Source organism: Labrus bergylta, chromosome 5 (assembly GCF_963930695.1).
Source record: "Labrus bergylta chromosome 5, fLabBer1.1, whole genome shotgun sequence".
Lineage (NCBI taxonomy): Eukaryota > Metazoa > Chordata > Actinopteri > Labriformes > Labridae > Labrus > Labrus bergylta.
In genome coordinates this window covers 4,890,343-4,911,830 of record NC_089199.1, presented here as the reverse complement: position 1 = coordinate 4,911,830, position 21,488 = coordinate 4,890,343, and the positions used below count along the sequence as shown (strand labels likewise).

Sequence of the window (21,488 nt, the reverse complement as noted above, 5' to 3'; positions counted from 1 at the left end):
AGGTTTAAATGCAGAACCAGATCTCACTCAGGAGGTGACTTTTATGTTCTACTGTTGACTCAGTTGAGCGCTGTGACGCACGGATGTTTGGTGCAGGGGATTGGTTATAGAAAGATGACTGCAAGAAGCGTCACTGATCGTAGAGGATTCGCCCCCTGACTCATTGATGTACATGAAGAAAAAGTAATTATCTACTCTGTGAAAAACAAAGAGAAGTTTAACAATTACTGATGGGTGGCTTTGTTGTTAAGTTAAGTCTTTCCATTCCTATATGAAAAAGCTTCAAAATACAGACAACAAAAGCACTCAAATGTGGCAACAGGTCTAAAACTGATACTCACAAACAAACCATCCTGTCACCTTTCTGTGTCCTATAATGTGACAGCACTCATTTCCCCTCATTTCTCTACCCTTAAAGCTCTGAAACTAAATCATTTATCAATACACCAATAAAACCATTGGATCAAAATGTTGCCCCGATCCTCCTGATCCTTGATCATTCTATTTCACTTCAGTGATTTGTTGTACATTTTGGCACTCACAAGAAACTGAATTTTAAAAAAAAATGAATGGTGAGAATTAAAGATGGTGAGATATGGAGACTTTCCATACTTGTAGGTAATATTGTCTCCATTTAATCCTTACTCCATTATGCAGATTTTGCATAATGAATGCTAAAGCTGAGAATTCCCTTAAGTCAGTAGAGGTGGACTTGTGTTCTGTGGTTTCCATTTCAAGTATCACATTGTTTAAGGTCAAACTTAACATGTTTCTTTAAAGATCTTTGAAAAGGAATAACACATCAGTGTCACTGAGTTGGTAGAGTTCTGCGTGTATAAAATCATAATGAAAAACAACTAGTTTGAGATTTAAATTCTCTCGTCCTTTTTGCACTACACGGGAGAGATCCAATTTGTTAAAAAAAAGTAATTAAGTATACTTTAAGTCAATGTTAAACAAGTCACTTTTTACTTAGTTAGGTAGTTTTACTTGTGCTTTCATCAGAGTAATAGTACTTTAACTTGAGTAGAATCTTTGTACTATTCTACTCTTTCCACCTCTGTCTTAAAGCAACACAATGGATCGACTGAAAATGAAGAATTTAAGGTACACAGACGTTTGGTGGAGAATGGTGTCTCTCATTATCTATCAATCAATCAATCTTTATTTGTATAGCGCCAATTCATAACAAATGTTACCTCAAGACGATTTAAAAAGAGCAAGAAAAAGACCTTACTCATTGTTTTATCACAAAGACCCAACGCTAATCCATCATGAGCACAGCACTGAACAACATTTAGCAGTTACAGTGGCAAGAAAAAACATCCTTTTTAAGAGGTAGAAATCTTGGGCAAAACCAAACTCATGAAGAACAGCCATCATCCAAAACTCAACGGGCTTTAAAGATGGGATAAGGTGCAGGAAGAAGGACTCCCTAACCTTCTGTTCTGCACCATGTAGGTTACTCTGTGAGAAGTGTTTAATGTTACAGCTTTCTAGCAGAAAGCTCTGAATACCTATTCTTGTATAAAGCTTTGTATTTTTCTGTGCAATCTACAAGAAGGAACTTGATCCTTGCATATTGTTCCTTTAATGTAAAGGATACAGCCTGTGTTCTAAAGTGGATTTGAGTTATCGTTGTCCACACAGAAACATATTTATACAGTTACTCTAAATGTTTCCTTAATTATTTATTTTTGCAGAAAGCATGTTAATATTTGATGGGGGTGAAGGGTTAAAACAGTGATTGAAAACCTTTCATGAGCAACACTCAGGAGAACTGCTTGATTTATACCGCTCATCAACGATTGGCAATTATTTTGCACCACTGTACCGTTAGTCTCTCATTAGGACGTGGGCTGTAATGAGCCTCAGGTTGTTCTGACCTGAAACAAACGAGGGATGAGTGTATTGGAGCTGTCCGGCATGTTCCAACATTACACTCAGAGACAAACAAACACGGACAAAAGATAAAATCTCAAGCACTTTATTAGGTTTGAACAGTATCTTGCTTAGAAAGGCCATTTGGCATCATATAATTATATATAATTTTATCATATATATAATTATATATACATATATTCAAATGTTGAATAACAAAACACTAGAAACAGACAAAGGCAAATTAAAAAATAGGATTTGCTTAAGACAATTAATACCTAATTAAAAATGGCCAAACGAATCATCTGTGATACAGTTCAAAATGGTCCCGATACAGTTCAATATACATCTTTAAAAAAAAAAAAGCAGAGTGGAGGGGAAGAAAATAAAAAGAGCAAGGCAGCAGACAGGAATGACATATAAATAACCTTACATTATGTACAAGTGGGAGTGGGCAGTGACCACTGGGAAAAGAAAAGAAAGGTCTGAGGACCAAGTAAAAGAGCAAAAAGAAGCCGTAGTTGGATAGCGGTTAGCGGATAAAAAGACGTAAAGGACACACAACAGGTGGAGAGGAGAAGAGCGGAAAGTTTGAGTTTGAGTCTCTAAAAAAAAACATTTGAATTCTTTCTGTGTTCAGAATGCTCCAATGGGGCAAAGCTCCAGGAAGAAAGCGATGTGAAAGAGGGACGATGAGCTTCTTCTGCATAAACAATTCAGCTGCATTTGTCGAGGGACGAAAATTTGGATTTATTTTTGCCCTTTTTAGCACCCAGTCCTGATTACCTCCCCCCCCTCATTTCAGTGATATGGAATGAAATTAAATCAAAGATGGAATTTGTTTTTAAATTACCTCAATGTTACGATTATCAGCACAATTGAGGGGTGGACATAGTTGAGACCAGAGGGAATGTCAAAGGATGGATGACTGACCCAGTCAAAGCTTTGGCCCTATTGATTTGTCACGCAAAAAAAAAAAAAAAAGGTTTGTCATCAGTCTGCAGGCGAGAGCGGGGAATACATATGGAGATGGGGAAATACTTTCGGATGACATCAAGTTTCTTTTGAAAACCTACTAAAGAGGCACTTCTCTAAGTTCACGATGGGTTGGTTGGCACAGTGTCTGGTTTTGCAGTCCAATTGCAGTGAGACCAAAAAAGGGATCAAAATGACCCAGACACACACAATTTCACTGGAATCAAAGAAAGGACAGATTAGCCAAACAAAAAACAAAAACACCCCTTCCTCTAATTAGTATAGAGACCCAGTGACAGTAAATAAATGAAGAACACAATGGCACCTAAACTAATAGTGCGGGCACTTGTGAGGCTTTGGAACAAAAAGAAGACCTGAAATGACAACAATGCACACAGTCAATGGTTTCAGTGAGCGGTCGATTCCTTTATCTGCTACTTCAAGTCCCCATAGGGGGCTTACAGAGGGGCTAACTCAGAGGTTTGAGACCTAAAATAGCTTCTCAAGATTGTAAATTAGTACCCATATTCTGAATTTGGAGGACATGTCAATATTCTGATCTTATCTTTTATTTGGTTGAGTATGTTTTTTTTTTTTTTAAGGGCTTCGATTTCGGTGCAAATAGTGCATGAGCGTTCAAACAATCAACATCGACGCAACATTCAGCCTTCCTGAAACGTCAGCATGAACTTTAATGACGTCTGCTGTCAAGAAATCAAAAACTGATTGTGCTCCTTTTTTTTTCTTCCTTGTTTGCGTTTCGTGAGTTATGTACATGTACGGGACTGTTTTAACTTACAATCTACATTAAGAATTATCAATCCAAATATAATGATATTAAAATCTGTTTTTCTTTTTGAGATAAAAATATTTCAACACGATTCGGATGCCGAGATGAACTCGAGCTGTATTTGTTCAATCTCTAATTTTAAAACAATCCTGGCATTGGCCATTTCCTGAGCGGAAATTCAGCTGACCTGAAGCCCTGTGGTTAGCTGACATTATTCATATTCAATTACAATCAAAAAAGGGCACAGCCTCATTTGTGACATCTTCAAAATAAAAAAGAAACACTGTAGTTCAAGTCTGAGCATCCTCCAAGGACAGCCTTAAAAAAATAAAAATAAAATAAAAAATCATAGCACACATTGCATGGCACGCTTAAGTAACATTGTATCCGTGTTTGAGGACTCTGTTAGCAACAGCATTCGAATAAAACATTCCTCGGTTTCAGAGTTCATAGTGGGAAATAAGAGGGATCATTCTTTAAAAGTGTGACAGCACAGCGAAGTGATGTGACACAGATGTAGAGGTATAAAAAAAAAAAGGAGTTAAGTCAGGCAAACCCATACAGAGAGAAATACTCGATAGAATCTACTAGAAATACTGACATGTGTCTGTAAACAAGAAAGAACTATGCTGGGTAATATAGCATTGTTGTTTTTTTAAGGATGCCTTAATGGAGCAACTTGAGATTGCTTGGCTCATCAACATGAGCAACATTTGTTGTTGATACTGTAACAGACTGTAAAAAATGATTTGATAAAAGACAGATGAATTCACAATATCCCTAAATTAGTATTTGGTGTGGGGTTACAAAAAGTCTATATTTATTTGTCTTTATTCTTTAATAGCTGAGGAATACGTTGGCTACAGATGCTTTCGGGTGCTTGTTGTCCAAACATGGTTGTGAGAGTGTCGCTAGTGAGAGGAGGACTCTCACTCTCTGTCTGTCAGGACCACTGACAGACAGAAGACAGCGGTGTTAAAAACACTGTGCAGTCTCTGTCAGCTTCTGCACCAGTTTAAACAGACACACGCACACTGATGCTCAGAGGAAAGTCATGGCTCCTGCTCTTTAGTTTGTATGTATGTGTGTGTGTGTCAACCTGAGTCAATGAGCTACATCACAGCGTTTCTGATCTCCAATAGTGAGTGACCCTTTGAACCCTTTGACCCCTGAAACAAAAAGGGGGGGAATTGTAATTGGCTCATTAGATTGGGATTTAATCTGTAAAAGAAAAAAAAACAGCTCCTACGAGTGGAAACAGTCCAGGATGTGTTTGTTACTGCTACAGCGTGGCTCTAACCAAGCCAACAATGTTTGAATGTTTCTCTCCCTAAAAAGTAAAAAAAAACAAAAAACAAACATCCTTAATGTGACTGGATTTTTTTTTTACATTAGCCTCCAAAGCACTAGATTTATATTCATATATATTTATATATTTATATGTATATACCAATAAAATACATTACAGGTGCCACCCGAATATGCAGCCAAACTCAAAACCGTGTCTGAAACCAAAGTAAGAAGATGCAACACAGTAAGTGTATATACATGTTGGGGGGTGAGGGAGAGGTGGGAGGAAAATAGGGAGAAGGGCTGTATTAACAAGACCAATATTACAAAATATTCAAGAAGGCATCTCAGTTATTTTCTCCGTCCGACTGCGCTGCCCTGTCCTCCTCCGGGCCGAGGCCTCTGTTCCCTTTTCCTCTCCGGGCAGTTCGTCTCATCTACAGATCATGTTGTTACGAGTCTTTTCCATCAGAAAAAAGGGAAGGTAAAAAAATCCATCCGATGGTAACATGCAGCTTCCTGCACGGTAATGTGTGTGTGCGTCTGACTGTGTTCTGGTGAGTGCATGTTTTGTAAGAAGTGTATCTGGACATCCATCCATCCACGGCAGGTGGCTACTTGAAGTTGGCGTAGTCAGAAAAGGCATCGATATACTCCTGGACCACTTTGTAGCAGAACTCGTACTGCTCCTGGAGAGGTGAAGTGTGACAGGAGAAAGAGCCGTGTCAGCTGGGAGAACGAAGGCTAGCATTTTGTGAAATAAGGGCTTTTATACCCTCTATCTGTGCTTACAGAACAATCACACGGTCAGTTTAAATAAAGCTGATTATATCTGTTTTTTTTTCATATAAATGTCAAACAGAAGATAATAACTTTAAAAGAAAAACAACAATGGTATTTGAGATATCTAGAATTCCAGCAGAACTCAAACCTCAACTCAAACCCACCAAATCTAATGTATTTAGTCTTTGCTAACATTTCCTATAAAATAAAACTAATTTATGTAAGGAATACTTTCAAAAAACTGTTTTTTCTGTCCTGCCACATTTGAACAGGAAGATGGATAACACCCTCACGTCTCAACAGTAGAGTCGACCGATATGGGATTTTCTTGAGTCGATACCTATACTAGGGAGGGAAAAAAATCTGATATAGGTATATTGGCCGATATCTTTCTTAAATCTATGTTCGATCTGTAGATATAGATATAGATACACACATTATTGTTTTGATCTCTCAGATTCAGTTATTGGAAAAGATTTATATTGGAGACAGGATGGTCACTAAACTGGAAAATAACCGTGCATGTACGTGCATCACTGCTTGACACGCTGTAGAGTGATGATGCTTGTTGTAAGCCATATAGCGCCCTCTGCTGGTGAAAGAGAACTACTAGTGTAATACAATTATATTCAAATATAATGCTGTTTGACTGGTGAATACATCAAGTATAGCTGCTCATATCTGCGATTAAATGAGCTGATACCGATAGTCACTGGATATGCTAATATCGGCCAGCTGATTAATTGGCCGGGCTCTACTAAAAAGTTTGATGTTAGTTAACAGATACAGTAGATAACCTCAGCATTTAGACTGGAAAGGGAGAAACAGCTAGCCTCACTCTTACAACGTAACAAATCCACTAACTCTAAGGGGGGTCATCAGTTACACTTTTGCACTAAGACTTGGACCGTTATAACATACAGCCCACTTTTACACAGCAAAGTATTGATTCTACACTTTAATCAATTAGTGAGCCTTAGAGGAAGCTGGTAGGATGATTACACAGTATGGTGTGTAATCATGGTGTGTAAGTATGGTATGTACACTCTAATGTCACATCACAACTGTGAGTGTATTTCTGTATTTCTACATTTAGAACTACAAAATCCTGCAAAAAAAAACAAAAACCCTCTCATCCTTGAACTCTACAGTTTGAAGCTCTGTAGACAACTGAATATTTAAAAGCTAGTTCTGATCAAAGTTCCTCGGCCCCTCACCAGTGTCTGCACCATGTGTGGTCTCTGCAGTCTGAGGCTCTTGACTGTCTGGAAGACATCCAGGATGCCCTCTGCTTTCACCCTCTCCAGGACTGTACTCAACGCACAGAAAGTCCCTGTCCGGCCAGCACCAGCACTGCACACACACACACACACACACACACACACACACAGGGCAATATTTGAACCTCAATGTCACATACTACAAGAAAGGCTTTGCTGTGAGATCACATGTTAAGAGAAGGAGCATAACAACATTTCTGGGAGCAGTTGAATGTCTTAAGGAAGAAGAGAACAATTCTTCTGAGCTGTTTTTTCCTGTGATTTAATAGCTGTAACAAATTCCCAGACACGAAAGCACACATGAAAGCCAGACGCATTTCCCTCTTCAAGACTATATATGACTATGACTATATATTTTTTATAATATCAAGTGGATTGATTCTGTTGCTGTAGAGGATAAAAGAGCAACATACTGAGTGAGGAGTTGTGTGTGTGTGTGTGTGTGTGTGTGTGTGTGTGTGTGTGTGTGTGTGTGTGTGTGTGTGTGTGTGTGTCTTACCTGCAGTGCACTGTGATGGGGTGGTTGCCAGACTGCTGCTGCTGTTTCTGCACAGCAGCAATTATGTTGATCATTCCTTTACCATCAGTGGGGATACCCACCTCTGGCCAGCCGTGGAAATGGAACAGGCGCACCGCTCGAGCCTTGTTCTCCTAGGAAGATGAAGGAGGGCAAACAGAAGACATGAGGAGAAGCCTTGTGTGTAATATTAACAACGATTGGGAGCTGATAAATACATGTTTGTATTTAACTATCTACCTCCTTCATAGATTCATTTCTCACCCTGTTGTTGGTGACCAGCAGGTCCCGCACCGTGTAGCTCTCACTCTCCTCCTCCCTTTTTATCTCGATGGCGATGTCCCCGTGGACCACCACTCCATCACTGGGCCAATACTGAGCACACTTTTCCTGAAGGATTCCATATTGGAGAAGGTAAAACAACCACACTTGTTGACTCAGATTTGGATTTTTTTTTTTAAAGGGAATCCAAACAACCTTAAGCCATCTAACACTCCAGCTAGAGCTTTTCTTACTGAGCAGCTGTACGACGAGTTCTGCTCTGATTATTAAACTGTTAAACCAGCATCACAGAGGCATCACCTTCACATGTCAATATTCTATTTCAGCCAGTTATTGACCCGACATCTAACAGTCGTGTTTGTTTCTCTACACAGACACACACCTGGCCTCTCTCCTCCAGCTCGGTGAGCATGACGATGGAGCAGCTCCTCCACTCCCAGATCATCCTCCAGAAGTCCTCAATGGTGTGCTGCAGGGGGCCCTGACTTGCCATGTACGAGTCTTTTTGACGGTAACCCTGTGAGCAGAGGGAGGAGACGACAAGACGGATGAATAAAGGATATAAAAATAAACAGCAGGAGGGAGTAAAGAGGGCTCGATCGATCGCTCGCATTAATGAAATGATCCACTCTTATCGCAGGGTACTCACATCAATGAATGAGGCATTGACGTAGTCGGTGTTCTCCTCTCCTCGTTTGACTGGAATGATCACTCTGTTAAACTCATCTGTGAGGGGAAAAGAGAAACATTCACCTCAAACTCTAAGGAGTTACATTACATGGTTTATAGATTTACTGTGTGTAGGCACAAACAACAATACAATAACCCTATGCTAACAACTCTATGAAGAAAAGATCAATTCAAAAGGGAATTTATTACTTAAACAAAAACCACAATTACCTTTGAACAGAAAGCACAGGAAAATGTCCCTTCTCAAGACAATTTTAAAAACACTTCTAGTTCTAGTGGCATTGAACGTAGAGATACCTCGAAACTAGTGATAATAGAAGCTTGAAATAAAAAATGATGTAGTCAGCACAGAGGGAATGTGTCAAAATGTAGTAGTGCTTTTGAGTATTATTAGGGTTATCTTTTTAGGGAAATGTATCTTGAAACCAGAACAGATAAACAAAAGAAGAGTACATTCATCTCATTTCCAAACTCCAAGCTCTCAACATGTAGGAAAATGCTCTCATTTTTTGAAAAAGATAAAGAGTCTCCATGTTTGTAAATCTTAAAACCTGTATGTTAAGAAATATATCTTCAAAGGTATATCATCAATATATCAAAGCATAAAAACAAATGACGAAACTATGTGAAGAATGCCTCGTGAGAAATATCTCGTCAGAAGCGGATCATTTAGGATATTCGATTTGTACTTCTTTGCAGTGGACTCACATGGAATGATCTGTAGGACTCTGTTCTTCTTCATGTTGGCGGGCAGGTTGCCTGTTCTCATCTTGTCATTCTGAATCTTGATCGATGTCAGCTTCTATAAATTTTGAAGAACACAACTTAAAAAAATTGCGGGCTCAAACGATTGTTTCCATGTTAAGTGGAGCGACACTGTTCAGAAGCAGAGACGGTGCCTCTTTGGAAGAAGACAACACATTAAAACAGACCTTGAATTCAGCCTCCAGACCGCTGCAGCCAGCTCCAGGGGAGGGGGCGTAGAGTTTTGCCAGGTGGGATTCCAGAGAGGTCACCTCCAGCTCTGTGTCTCCGTACAGGTAGTGCTCTAACAACGCCTGGAAAATGAACACGTACTGCATCTGTGGGACAGAGAGAAGGGGGTTGTTTGGAAAAGTCGCCAAAACAACATGACTACATTTTTTAAAAGTTTCAGTCATGACTCTTTTAAAAACACATGGGCTTTGTGTAGGGAGGCTTGATATCAATGATGTAGCAAAAAAAAAAAAGAGAACAGCAACCAGCATTTAAGGTCCAGATTTGACATTTGACATCAGAACTCAATCATAACTCTCTCTGACCACCAGCAGAGCATACTGGCGCTACACTAAACAGCCAGTATAGATTGTCTGCTGGTGTATCAATCGACTGAGATCTTATATGGATGAAAAAACCTTGTTATTGATCATTTCATTCTTGTGGTTCTACATTTCAAGTTGGAAAATCCATAATTCTGGTTAAATGGGGACCAATCACATCCCTGATGAACAGAAAGTGGTATTTAGTGTCAGAGTGTGTCAGCACTGCGCCTACATCAGTCTGAACCATTTGACAGCGCTGGGCTCTGATCCTGGTGACGAAGCCAAACACGTCCACCTTCCTCTCAGACATCATCATGTCCAACATGGCGTCGATCACGATGAACGTTCCTGTCCTCCCCACGCCTGCACTGAAAACAAAGACATGTTGTGAGTCATGTGCAGCTGGCAGTCAAGGAACCAGACACTAACTATGCAAAACAGAGAGTTATAGCTTTGATGCTCTTACCTACAGTGGACCACGATTGGCCCGGCATACTGAGGGTTGTAATTCTTGACCTTCTTGAGGAACTTGAGCATCCCGATCGGTGTGAAGGGCACCCCGAAGTCTGGCCAGCTGGTGAAGTGGAACTGAGTGACGAGTCTCTGAGGCTTCTTCCCAGACACGTCTCCAACCTGAGAAGTGAACTAACAAGGTCAAACACTAATCCACAGCACAACAAACGTTACCTTTTGTTTTGATTTAAGGCATTACACATTACCAAAGTTTGCTTAAGCACGGTACAGGACAACTTTGCTAGTGTGAGTGCACTCTTAAAAGAGAAAAGTTTACTCTGAATAAAATATTCATACTCTGATACCCTCACTGATGAGATCTTACCTGTTGAATGCAAAACTTGCGGATGGTGTAGTCCACTAGAACCATTGTGTCCTCTACAGACACGCGGATGTTCCCGTATGTCCAACAGCCCTGGTCCGGCCAGTACTGGGCACACTTACACTAAAACACAGAGAGTGATGGAACATTTAGCACACACGTAAAGATGTGTACACAAAGGAAATGAATCCTACATGCGTTTCATTTGAGAAAATAGCAGAAACAGAAATTGGGTAATATTAAAATCTTATAATATTGCATCTATGACAGAATGACAATTGATGAACGATGTTGTGAAATACTGAAGTCATGATTTGATGACTAATCTTGCCTGCACTGGCCTTCACAAAGGGGTCGACATGTAGGCGTAATAAGTGTACCCTTCAAGAAACTTGAACCAACCAGCCAACCATTCACCTCACTTATGTCGGTTTATTCTATACATAAAAACATCTGTTTCCTTTGAAGCTATTGTATGATTGTGTAAACAAAGTCTACAAACACACCCAGCATCATCCCTCCAGCTCTCCTACCTCTTTCCTCTCCTTCAGATTGGTCACCATGACAATGGTTGCTGTGTTTTGCTCCCATATCATCCGCCAGTAGTCGTTTACCGTTTCCTCCTTCGGCCCTGACAGACAGAGGTTACAGATACAGAAACTTGGAGGACAAGAAATCAAATTGTAATTAAATCTTTTTCTGCTGCAGGAAAAATCCTTACCTTGAGCTGCGATGAATTTGTTCTTCTCTTGGTAACCCTGCAACAGATTAAAAAAAAAAGAAAAAAAAAGACGTATTAAAAGTTGATGCAATATACAGAAGAAACTTTTTTGGGTCGGGAAAAAATGCTGCACTTGTACAAACATTAATAAAGGAGGCGTTGATGAAGTCAGAGTCGGGAACTCCTTCCAGAGATGAAAGATGCACCCTGGAGTGATCATCTGAGAGAGGAAGCAGGACACAGAGAGAGAAACCAATAAATGAATTAAAGAGAAGAGCACATCAAGAGAGTCATTCTAATTACATATGGCCTGTTAAGAGGTTTCCTCATGACCGCCAAAGTACAAATCAGTAAATCTTTGTAGACTCTCTTTGAGTTCCAGCTGTCTGATTTACACTCTGATTGTATTGATAAATGTTTCTTAAAGCTTGAGACAGCAGATAAGAAGTCAGTAACTGTGAATGCTGCTTTGTTAGTGACAGTTTGTGTCACAGTGCTGGGGTTATGTAGTTGCTCACATGGCAGGATGTTGACATATCTGTTCTTTTCTTTATTCTCCTCCTTGGAGGCAGCGTCACATGATGCCTGGATGGGGCAGACTGGCAGCGACTGAACACAGAAAGGAAAAACAAGGCACATTTAAATAACAGTGAGAGCAGATATGTATCAGATTGAGACATCAGCGTGTGACCTCACACACAACTTCCTGTTTGTTTCAATTATTTGGGACTTTCTCAAACCACTCCCTTCACCCTCTCCTTACACATTTCCACTCCGTTGGTTTGCTCGCACGGAGGGTTGGTCACATGGAGTGCCGTCTACGACCTCTGAGTGTGGAGTGAGAGGGGGTTAAACCCTCACACAAATAGTCTACACCGATGTCGGCTTTTACTGAAAACCTGATGTTGTTCTTCTGTACATAAAACGTCTTTAAATAAAGGTTAAAATAGAATTATTGTAAAGATGTAAAAATAAAAACTTTACAATATGATCAGGATCTAATGAATGATTCTTATTTAATAGTATGCATGTCTATTTGACTGTGATGTGCTCTATGTTTACAGGGACTGTCTAATACACATCAGATTGGAATGAAAAAGGTGAACAGAAAAAAGAAAATAAGGAAATGCTACAACAGATGTAGTTTGAAGGTAGGTGAAGCTGGATGATTTGAATGAGTCTGCTTAATGTTTTTTTTATATGTACAACTTATTCTTTGAGTGACATAAAATCATGGTTATATGAAGTATCTGTACGAGCGAGGGGAGTTTGTCCCAAAGCTTGCTGCTCGATTAATACCCCCCCATCTAAATGAAGGGGTAAATGTCGGAGTGTGAGTGTGTAAGGACAGGTTTGAGAAAGCCCCTTTATCTGTGCAGTGTTTGATAGTGAACATACAAAATGTATTTGGAGCGGTTTGTATTCAACCACCTGTGGTAAACTTTTGGCCTTTCATCAGTTACTTTAGTTAAATGTGAAAGCGGTTTGTCCTTAAACTTCAGCTAATCATTTCATCTGTTACTCTATTACTTTTTGACTGCCGGCCTTCTATGCCTGCTAACTAGTTTATCGGCACTCTCACCACTTTTAATTTTTCAACCGTCCCAAGTTGATGAGTCGGCCTTGTGACCAAAATGCACAAAAGATCAGCAACACACCAACTGTTAACCTATTTTCAACCATTGTATTCCTCAACAAAACAATCATCACAATTTCTATTTCCTTGAATGAGTTCCCAATCAACCCCCTGTCAACTGTAATACATCCTTTTTGGAGCCGACTAAGTTTCAACGATATGTGTTAAAGGTGAAAATCAGACTCTGTCTGTTATCAGAGGTTGTGTGCTTGAGTGTGCCGTACATTAAACTCCTCCCTGAAGAGCTTGTTGTCATCGGCCATGCGGCGGTTCATTTCTTCCTCCAGCTTGTCGACAGGAAGAGGCGGGTACTTCCTGTTTGTGCTGGGCGAACGGGCCAATAGCGGGACGCTCTGGAGTTCTGCGCCGGCAAGTAGGAAGGGAGGGTTGAGGAAAAGAGGGAAGGAACAGGAGGGGTGAGACAGGTGGAGATAAAGACATGGGATAAGGGGTCAAGAAAAGGAGAGTTTCATGTCATTTAATAAATCAAGTTAGTCTGACTTCATGATTTGGAAACTTCTCTAAAGTTGGCCACCAGAGGGCGATGTCGTTCAATGCTGTGTGACATATGAGGGAGCGAAATGCAGCTCTGCAGGTTAGGTAATCACAGTGAACAAAAGCCTTCTGGCAACAGTCAACCAGTGAAATGTTATCGGTCAGCGGAGGTGGATCAATCAAGTCTTATCATAAGCTACCCAAAGTTACAAGTTTGGTCAAGCCGCCTGTACAAATTTGCTGATACCACACATAAACAATGGAGTGCTCAGTGAGTGTGCAGCCAGATTTGTGGACTCATACAAAGCACATTCAAAACACACAAGCTCTCACAGGCCAGTGCAAGTGTGGGTGTTTACCTGTATCATCGGATCTCCCGTTGGTCAGCCGGAAGGAGTTTGAATGGCTCCCTGCCTGCTTGTACTTTTTAAACCTGTCAATCAAACACAGATCAAAGAGCATTATCAATACATGGCTACAGACACACACACACACACACACACACACACACACACACACACACACACACACACACACACACACACACACACACACACACACACACACACACACACACACACACACACACACACACACACACACACACACACACACACACACACACACACACACACACACACACACACACACACACACACACACACACACACACACACACACAAATTAAAAAAAACCACACTGCTTTAGCCTCACAACTGAATGCCAATCAGTTGTCGCCATGGTAACTGGAGCACCTTAGGCCTTCACCTTAGGCCTTCACCTCAGGTCTCTCCAGCCAGTGTGTCGAGTGTAACATCAACTATACTTCACCCACCTGAGCATGTAGAGGATAATGATGATGAAGATAATGACCAGCAAGGAGGACAGGGCCACCATGACAGCTATGATCGGCATGTCATCAGACGGGTTGTTGTCTACAGAGACGGAGAGGAGAGGCAGAATTAATGTCTTGTACCTTAAATTTGATTGTTTCGTTAAAAAATGTGTCTCCAAAATTCAGATGTGTTAGGCTTGGTTTGAAATGGATGCAAATGACCATTGCCATGACCAAATTCTTCTCAAATGAGATGGCTTCATACAAGCTTTGGGTGTTATATGTTAAAAGTGATTGATATATAAAAAAACAACTTAAAGGCAGTTACTACTGTATGCACACAAGTAGTCCAGTAAATAACCACAACTATGAATCTAAACCAAATCAAATACTTTCTATTGGTATAGAACAAGACAGTAAATAGTGAGCTTTAATTATAACACTCACTTTTAATGCAAGCTAAGCTATGCTAAGCTAACATAACTTCAGGTAAAGCCTTCCTAGATATCGTGTGTCTGTAAATGTTCATATACTTCTGTTTTTTTTTGTATAAAAACAAGATTTTTAGCCCGTTAACATGCCAGAATGTGGGTTCAATATATAAGCCAAGGTCGTAAAGTGTCCTCTGCCTCTTTCAACACCAGCTTGCATCTTTCCTCTTCAAAAATCGTTATCCATGTTAATGTAAAACACTAATAAATATGGAGAGCTGCAACAGGCTTTCCTTTGGAGGGAGCAGATAAATCACAGTTTAAGCGAGCGTGTCGACCCTCGGCTTCTGTAAATCTGAGGCGGCGGCACAGAAACGAAGATGGCATTCAAAAACCAGAAACTTTAAAGATGCTTGATGTGAGTTCTATCTGAATTATTAAGAGTGTAAATGTGAAATGCTCTCTCCATGTTATGAAGAAGAAAGCACGTGAGCCTACTGTGACGCTACTGGGAAAAGGCTTAACATTACAGATAAGATATTACATGGACCAAGTAACCTATTGTTCATGATGCCTCGTGGAGACTACAATGGCTGACCAATTTGAACATGTTCCCACCATGCACCTGAGTTACTGGTTACATGTGATCCTATAGTCTTCCTGGTGACCTTTCACTGGCACGGCTAACACAAAAGACATGAGATTTTCCTGAACAACAGGAGGGTGGTGTACAAAAAAAAAAAAAAACTGGCTACCAATTGTGTGCTGATGACTGGTCAATAAGACACATTCGGCCACAACAAAAGAAGAGGTTTTTTCTAGAAAACCGTATGGTCGCCGTGACAATAGAATGACAAAATCAGCTGTTACACGGGTTCGACTCAGAATTCAAGAAAGCTCTTAACATCGCTCGACATAATGTTGCTTGCTTCACATGCACTTTCTGGAAGAAGTAGTTTGGAACACTGCCCACTTGTATGTTTGCATTTTCACTTGCAGTTTCCCAGGACTTTATTCTGGCATTCCTCCTTAGACAAAGTGTACATTGAATGGAGGGAGCAGGAGCACAACAGGCTGTGGGTATCATGTGGAGCTGACCCAGCCTGGAAGGATCTGATGCCATCTAGAAGCGCTCACAGCCTTTAACACGCGGCTCGCAGACGGCCAGAAGGGAGAGACAATAGAGCAATTACATAACGCCTGCCAACCCAAAGTGATTGTTATATAATGGACATGCTATATAGTCGAGCAGGCACATCTATTATGACTAGGAAGGTTAAACAGTTCTCTGAACTTGTACGGCTTCCCATCACGTCCTCAAATCGATTCTTGAAGAGTTTTTGAACCAAAACTTTTGCTGCATCTGCTGCAGGATGATTGAATGCAGTTTTTTATGGTCTATAGCAAAAAAAAAATCCTTCAAAATCAATTAGTGACATCTGATAGTGATATGTGCATTTCTCTATAATCATGCAATATGAATAATTAATGGCAAAGAAAAGGGTGGGAGGAGTCATGTTTCAAAGAGAAGGATGTGACTAGAAGGGCCAGTCTACAAACACAAAACTAAGAAATAGATCTTTTTGAGTAAATAACTTCAAATTCCAAGGTTTTCTCCAGTTTTAGCATGAAGCCTGAACATAGGCATACATGCATTACAAAGATGCATAGAAATCAACCCTCATCACTTTGGGTAGTGTCTGCCTGGATGACAGGTCAAGTGCAGCTGCTATTTCCAGCACTGCTACAATGGAGTCTAAGAGCAGAGGAGTGTTCGACGATCTAAAATATTAAAGGTCAACTCTTGACCAGAATACTTACTTGCTCTTTCTATCTGTTTGCTGCTGTTTTTGCAGCCTTCATGAATAACCCACATCCAAATGGAACACCTCAAAAACACCCTGATACTCTTAAAGTGGTTCTACAGTCCATCACCAGAGTGTGATGGTAATGACATGCAGGAGTCACGGAGCTTTGCTTTCCTGTCACATACAGATTCTCTTTGTCAACTTCTAACGTGTCTTGGATTAACTGATGACAAATGTGCAATACAAGCTCACTAACCATTTACCAAATCTTAAATACAGGTCTGCATGCAAACACAATGTATTTAGAGTCTGTGAGGATTGCAAACATCATCCAGGAGAAACAGATAAGCAAACATTATCGCCAAATGACCTTTAAAGTGGGCGCGAGGGGAAGCCTCTAGCAGCTGATATGTATACAACTGTGTCAAACAACTTTTGAAGTATGAAACTGAAACAATGTACTGAACAGATACAGAGAGTTAATCAGGCTATTTCTATTCTTTCCACAATTTTACTAAAGAACAAAATCAAATGAGAGCAAAAGAGAACCACTGCAGTTGTTAATAACGTTACAGACTAAAAGGCTGCGTCAGATGTTAGAGAATTCATAATTCACCAATCCAATGAGATTTTATATCAGCCTTGACTTGTTTCCTATTCTCCCAAACAATAGCCTACAGAGCAGCTATTTGTATTTTAGCTGCCAATGTCAAGTCTTATATTTAATGCAGCACAAAATAACAAATAAATCAGATCAATTATCAGATGGAAAAAGTAAACAACAATATACAATGTTCCTCCAAGACACATTTTACACCATTTCTTTTATTATAGGTAAAGAAAGTATTGGTAAAAACACAAACAGCAGTTTGGTGTTTAAAAGACCGGTGCTTCTCTATTCCCTCCAGGATGCAGCCGTTCCACGGCCAATACTCACCCTGTTGACAGACAATCTGTAAATAACGTGTCGTGCAACGATGCCAGTAGCTGTTTTTCCATTGTGTCTCATCAAGTGTTTTTTTTATGTTTTGGGCAGCAGATGTCATTTGTTGGACAAATTCTTGTTTATCATTATGACTAAATGACCAAAATGTCCACTATTGGAGACAGGGGCATCATCATGCAAGCCAAATACTGGGGGTGGAGGGTTAGTTATAGTGGGGTCAGAGGGGATCTGAATGATGAGGCCTTTTGCTGCATATTGAATATACACTTAAAAGACACAAGTGGTATTATTTCTCTGGCAGTCTGAAAGAGGAGAACCACAGTTAAATCATACAAAGTTCCTTGCATCCTAATTGCTATTTTTTTATAGCTTTCATTTATCAAATCATTTAAACTAGAAGCACACATTAAGGTTATAAGAACCTGGATCACCTCAAATGTTACTACTCAACTCGGACTAGAGTCTGCTCAGCCCTAAACACCTGAGAGATACTTTTTCAAATGTTATAACTGTTCTAGATGGCTTCAGCCTGGCATACGGCACCACTGTTAGGAATCTGGGAGTTCTATTTGATAAAGAAATGTGATTCAACTCCTAAATAAAACAAGGACAGCCTATTTTCACCTTTGGAATATTTCTAAAATCAGATATTACCTGTCGCAAAACAATGCAGAGCAACTAGTTCATGCATTTGTTACCTCCAGGTCGGATTATTGTAATTCTCTTGTATAAGGCTCCCCTAGTAAGTCTCTAAAGACTCTTCAGCTGGTCCAAAATGCTGCAGCTCGTGGACAGACTAGAACTATATAAGGGGCCCACATTACTCCTGTATTGTCTTCTCTACATTATGTAGAATAGAACTTAAAATCCCTTTTCTAACCTAAAAGCTCTTAGGGAAGAATACGTGATTTTTCACACTTGAATGTAGCAGAAATCAAGTATATCCTCTGAAAATAACTCTGTGAGTCATGACTGTCTACAATGGGTGTAACACCCGAGTCCCACTGTCTGTGATGTTTTCCAAGGTTTCTGAGTCGTATCTACAGCGTGTTTACATGGACGGGACGGCCGGCTGACTCCTCCCCTCGTGTATAAAAGTTGTTTAATTGAGGGACTAGAGAAAAGAAGAATAACATACTGTACTCACTGCTTAACTGTGTTTCTAGATCACGCTCATTTCAGGTAAATTTACATGCAGTGTGAAGATACGAGCATAATAAAGATCGCTAGCATTAGCATGCTAACACAACAATGCAGCGCCAGTTGTTTTGGTTTCATGCTGGTGCTCAAGGGCGACATCTGCTGGATCAAAAAGTTGCATATTCTTCCTTAAATGGCGAGGCACATCTTATCTTAAAGAGCTAATAGTGCCGTATAACCCTTCGAGAACATTATGCTCCCAGAATGCAGGCCTGCTCAAGGTACCTACAGTGTCTAAATGTATTAAAGGAGGTAGAGCCATCGGTTATCAGGCCCTTCTCCTTTGGAGTCATCTAGCAGTCAGGTTCCCAGATTGTACTGTGTACTTTTAAGAGTACTCTGCATTCACATCTTATCACTACATGTAACTATCTGTCATTTTTCATGTACCATTTAAGTTACTAACCATATATCTTCCTTGGAGATTGTGCGCTCCCTTGTCTTGTTCAGAGTACTGCTTCCTTGGAATCCCACCACAAAAACTATTTATATCAGCCTTACATCTAATATCATCTATTAGCTAACATTATGCTAATGTGCTATGCTAAACTTCTTTGTTAGGTGCTCAGCTTGTTTTTGGGTTAGGATTCCCTCATAGTGCTGTATATTTAGCAGTAATATGTAACTTAAAATAGTAGTTTGAAAGTTTGATTTAATAGCACCATATGTTTCAACGTGGAGAATGGCGTCTCTCCCAAGTCCACAGCATGGCCGATTGCCAGTTTACTGGAGTATGTAACTTTAGCAGTGTTATTACTCCTAACAGATTGGGACATAAAGTTCTATTGTTATTAGTATCATCGTTTTCTCATGTTTAGCAGCAGTCATATGATCCAATTATATCAAAGGTTTGCACACAAATTTAAAAAAACAAACATCCAAAAAGCTTGTCTCTTTCCTTGTCAATCTTTAACTTAGCTTAAGACTTACCTTACAAAGCTACCTCTAGCATGTCACAAATGACCCTCTGCAGGGTAGCCATTTAGCCACGGCCAATAGTTACCATGGTAACAGTTGCTTACACATCCACATACTCCCAAATGCAGTTCGCAAACAACGGGCTGTAGACGCTGGCTGAGTCACATTAGCGCAATATCTGGTGATATTACTGTACCTTGCCGGTTGACAAGGTTGTTCAACTACTAATGACGCAAACAAATGCATGTTGGGGAAGGCGTAACAGCACTATGTGTTATGACACCACAGTTGCTCTCAGACACCTTAAAAAACAAGTTCCAACATATTGGGTTTTTTTAAAGAACAAAAAATAAAATCCGAAGAACCCGCATTGACATACTTAGCAGAAATTGGTTGTTCAAGACACTACTGTTACAATGCAATGTCACTTACCCGGCATCCCAGATAGTAACAGCTGGGTAAAGGGGCGAAACTTCAAAACCACACTGCAGACAGAACAGCGTGTGTGTGTGTGTGTGTGTGTGTGTGTGTGTGTGTGTGTGTGTGTGTGTGTGTGTGTGTGTGTGTGTGTGTGTGTGTGTGTGTGTGTGTGTGTGTGTGTGTGTGCGCATCTGTGTATGAATGTATGGTATGTGTGTGCTGTTTGTTTACAGGTTGTGCCTCTTCTGTTACCCTGTGTGAAATCACACACTAATGTTTCACCATGGTACAGTTCATTGTTCAGTGCCAAAAGGCGTGGTGACAGTGGGGCGTGTTAAGCATGGCTGCGGAACGTTGGTGTAAAAAGAGATACAGACACAAGGTCTGAACAGTGCCGTGACGTTTAAACACACTTCTCTGAAGACATTTTGAAAACTCATTTCTCACATTCAGTGTGGGTTTTATGTTCTAGCAGAAAGTGTTATAACATTACTCACACAATAGTAAGCGGGTGTTTTTCCATTTAAGATACAATGAGTCACTCAAATCACAACACAACATCTCATCTTGCTCAATGGGATTCTGATCTTTTGCAGTGTACAGCTGGTGGTGTACCTCTCTCTTGTATGATTTGTTTCTGTCCGACTGAAGAAAGGTGGTTTTAGCCTGAATAACCTCACAAAGAAGTAAATAGAGAATAGGTATTCTCACACAAACACTCACCATGTGGGCTGGTGTCGGAGGGGAACTCCATCCGAGGTTCTGTGGTGGTCTCTGTCTCCTCAGTTAATATATCCTCATCACTATAAGTATCTGGAGTTGGGGTGCCTGGAGGGAGAGCCGTGGTCCTGTTGTCTCCTTCTGCTGGGTTGAAAGGAGAGGGGGTCTGGGAGCTCGGTGGTTCCTGAAAGGCATCGGTCGGTGCCTGAGGTGGGGGGGGGGACAGCTGGTAACAGCCGTCCAGTGGCATTGGGACCTGCAGGTTCAACATCCTCCTCAACAACGGGGCTTGTAGTGGTGGTGGTGGTTGCTGCTGCTGCTGCTGCTGCTGCTGCTGCTGCTGCTGCTGCTACCATTGTGGTCACTGGGATGACTGATGGGCTGAGAGTTGTGGGTGGGCCGGTGGTGGCTTGTGTGGGTGCGAGAGTGAAGTTGAGGGATGGTGCCACAGGGGGGTCTGTAGGAATCACAGTAATGTTAGGAGGACCTGGAGAGAGAAAATAAAAGCAAAGTTTTGTGCAATTTTACAAGTTGACTGTTTTAATTTAAGAAAGAGAATAATTAAGTGTCTTTAATTGAAGACTTGGTTCATACTTGTGATGGGGACATCATCCTGGCCTGACGCCCCGAGGGCTAGACCGATCAGCAGGAGCAGGGGATACACACCCATTCTGCCCTACATGGAGGAAGCACACAGCAGTGACAGGAGGGTATTAGTTTAAAACAAACAAAAA

The 21,488-nt window shown here is 40.6% G+C and overlaps 1 protein-coding gene across 1 annotated transcript in view; it reads right to left on the bottom strand.

The window, feature by feature from the left end:
- Positions 1-1,971: 1,971 nt before the first annotated feature.
- ptpra (protein tyrosine phosphatase receptor type A) overlaps positions 1,972-21,488 on the bottom strand; it is a 30,446-nt gene continuing 10,929 nt past the window's right edge. The window contains 21 exon segments of the mRNA XM_020647955.3: positions 1,972-5,625; positions 6,937-7,072; positions 7,499-7,650; positions 7,781-7,906; positions 8,181-8,315; positions 8,448-8,524; positions 9,197-9,290; positions 9,421-9,570; positions 10,022-10,157; positions 10,256-10,422; positions 10,628-10,747; positions 11,158-11,255; positions 11,346-11,382; positions 11,489-11,565; positions 11,864-11,954; positions 13,206-13,342; positions 13,836-13,909; positions 14,312-14,411; positions 20,758-20,977; positions 20,979-21,241; positions 21,349-21,430. Coding sequence (XP_020503611.2) covers positions 5,551-5,625; positions 6,937-7,072; positions 7,499-7,650; positions 7,781-7,906; positions 8,181-8,315; positions 8,448-8,524; positions 9,197-9,290; positions 9,421-9,570; positions 10,022-10,157; positions 10,256-10,422; positions 10,628-10,747; positions 11,158-11,255; positions 11,346-11,382; positions 11,489-11,565; positions 11,864-11,954; positions 13,206-13,342; positions 13,836-13,909; positions 14,312-14,411; positions 20,758-20,977; positions 20,979-21,241; positions 21,349-21,430 — 2,547 coding nt within the window. The 3' untranslated portion in view covers positions 1,972-5,550.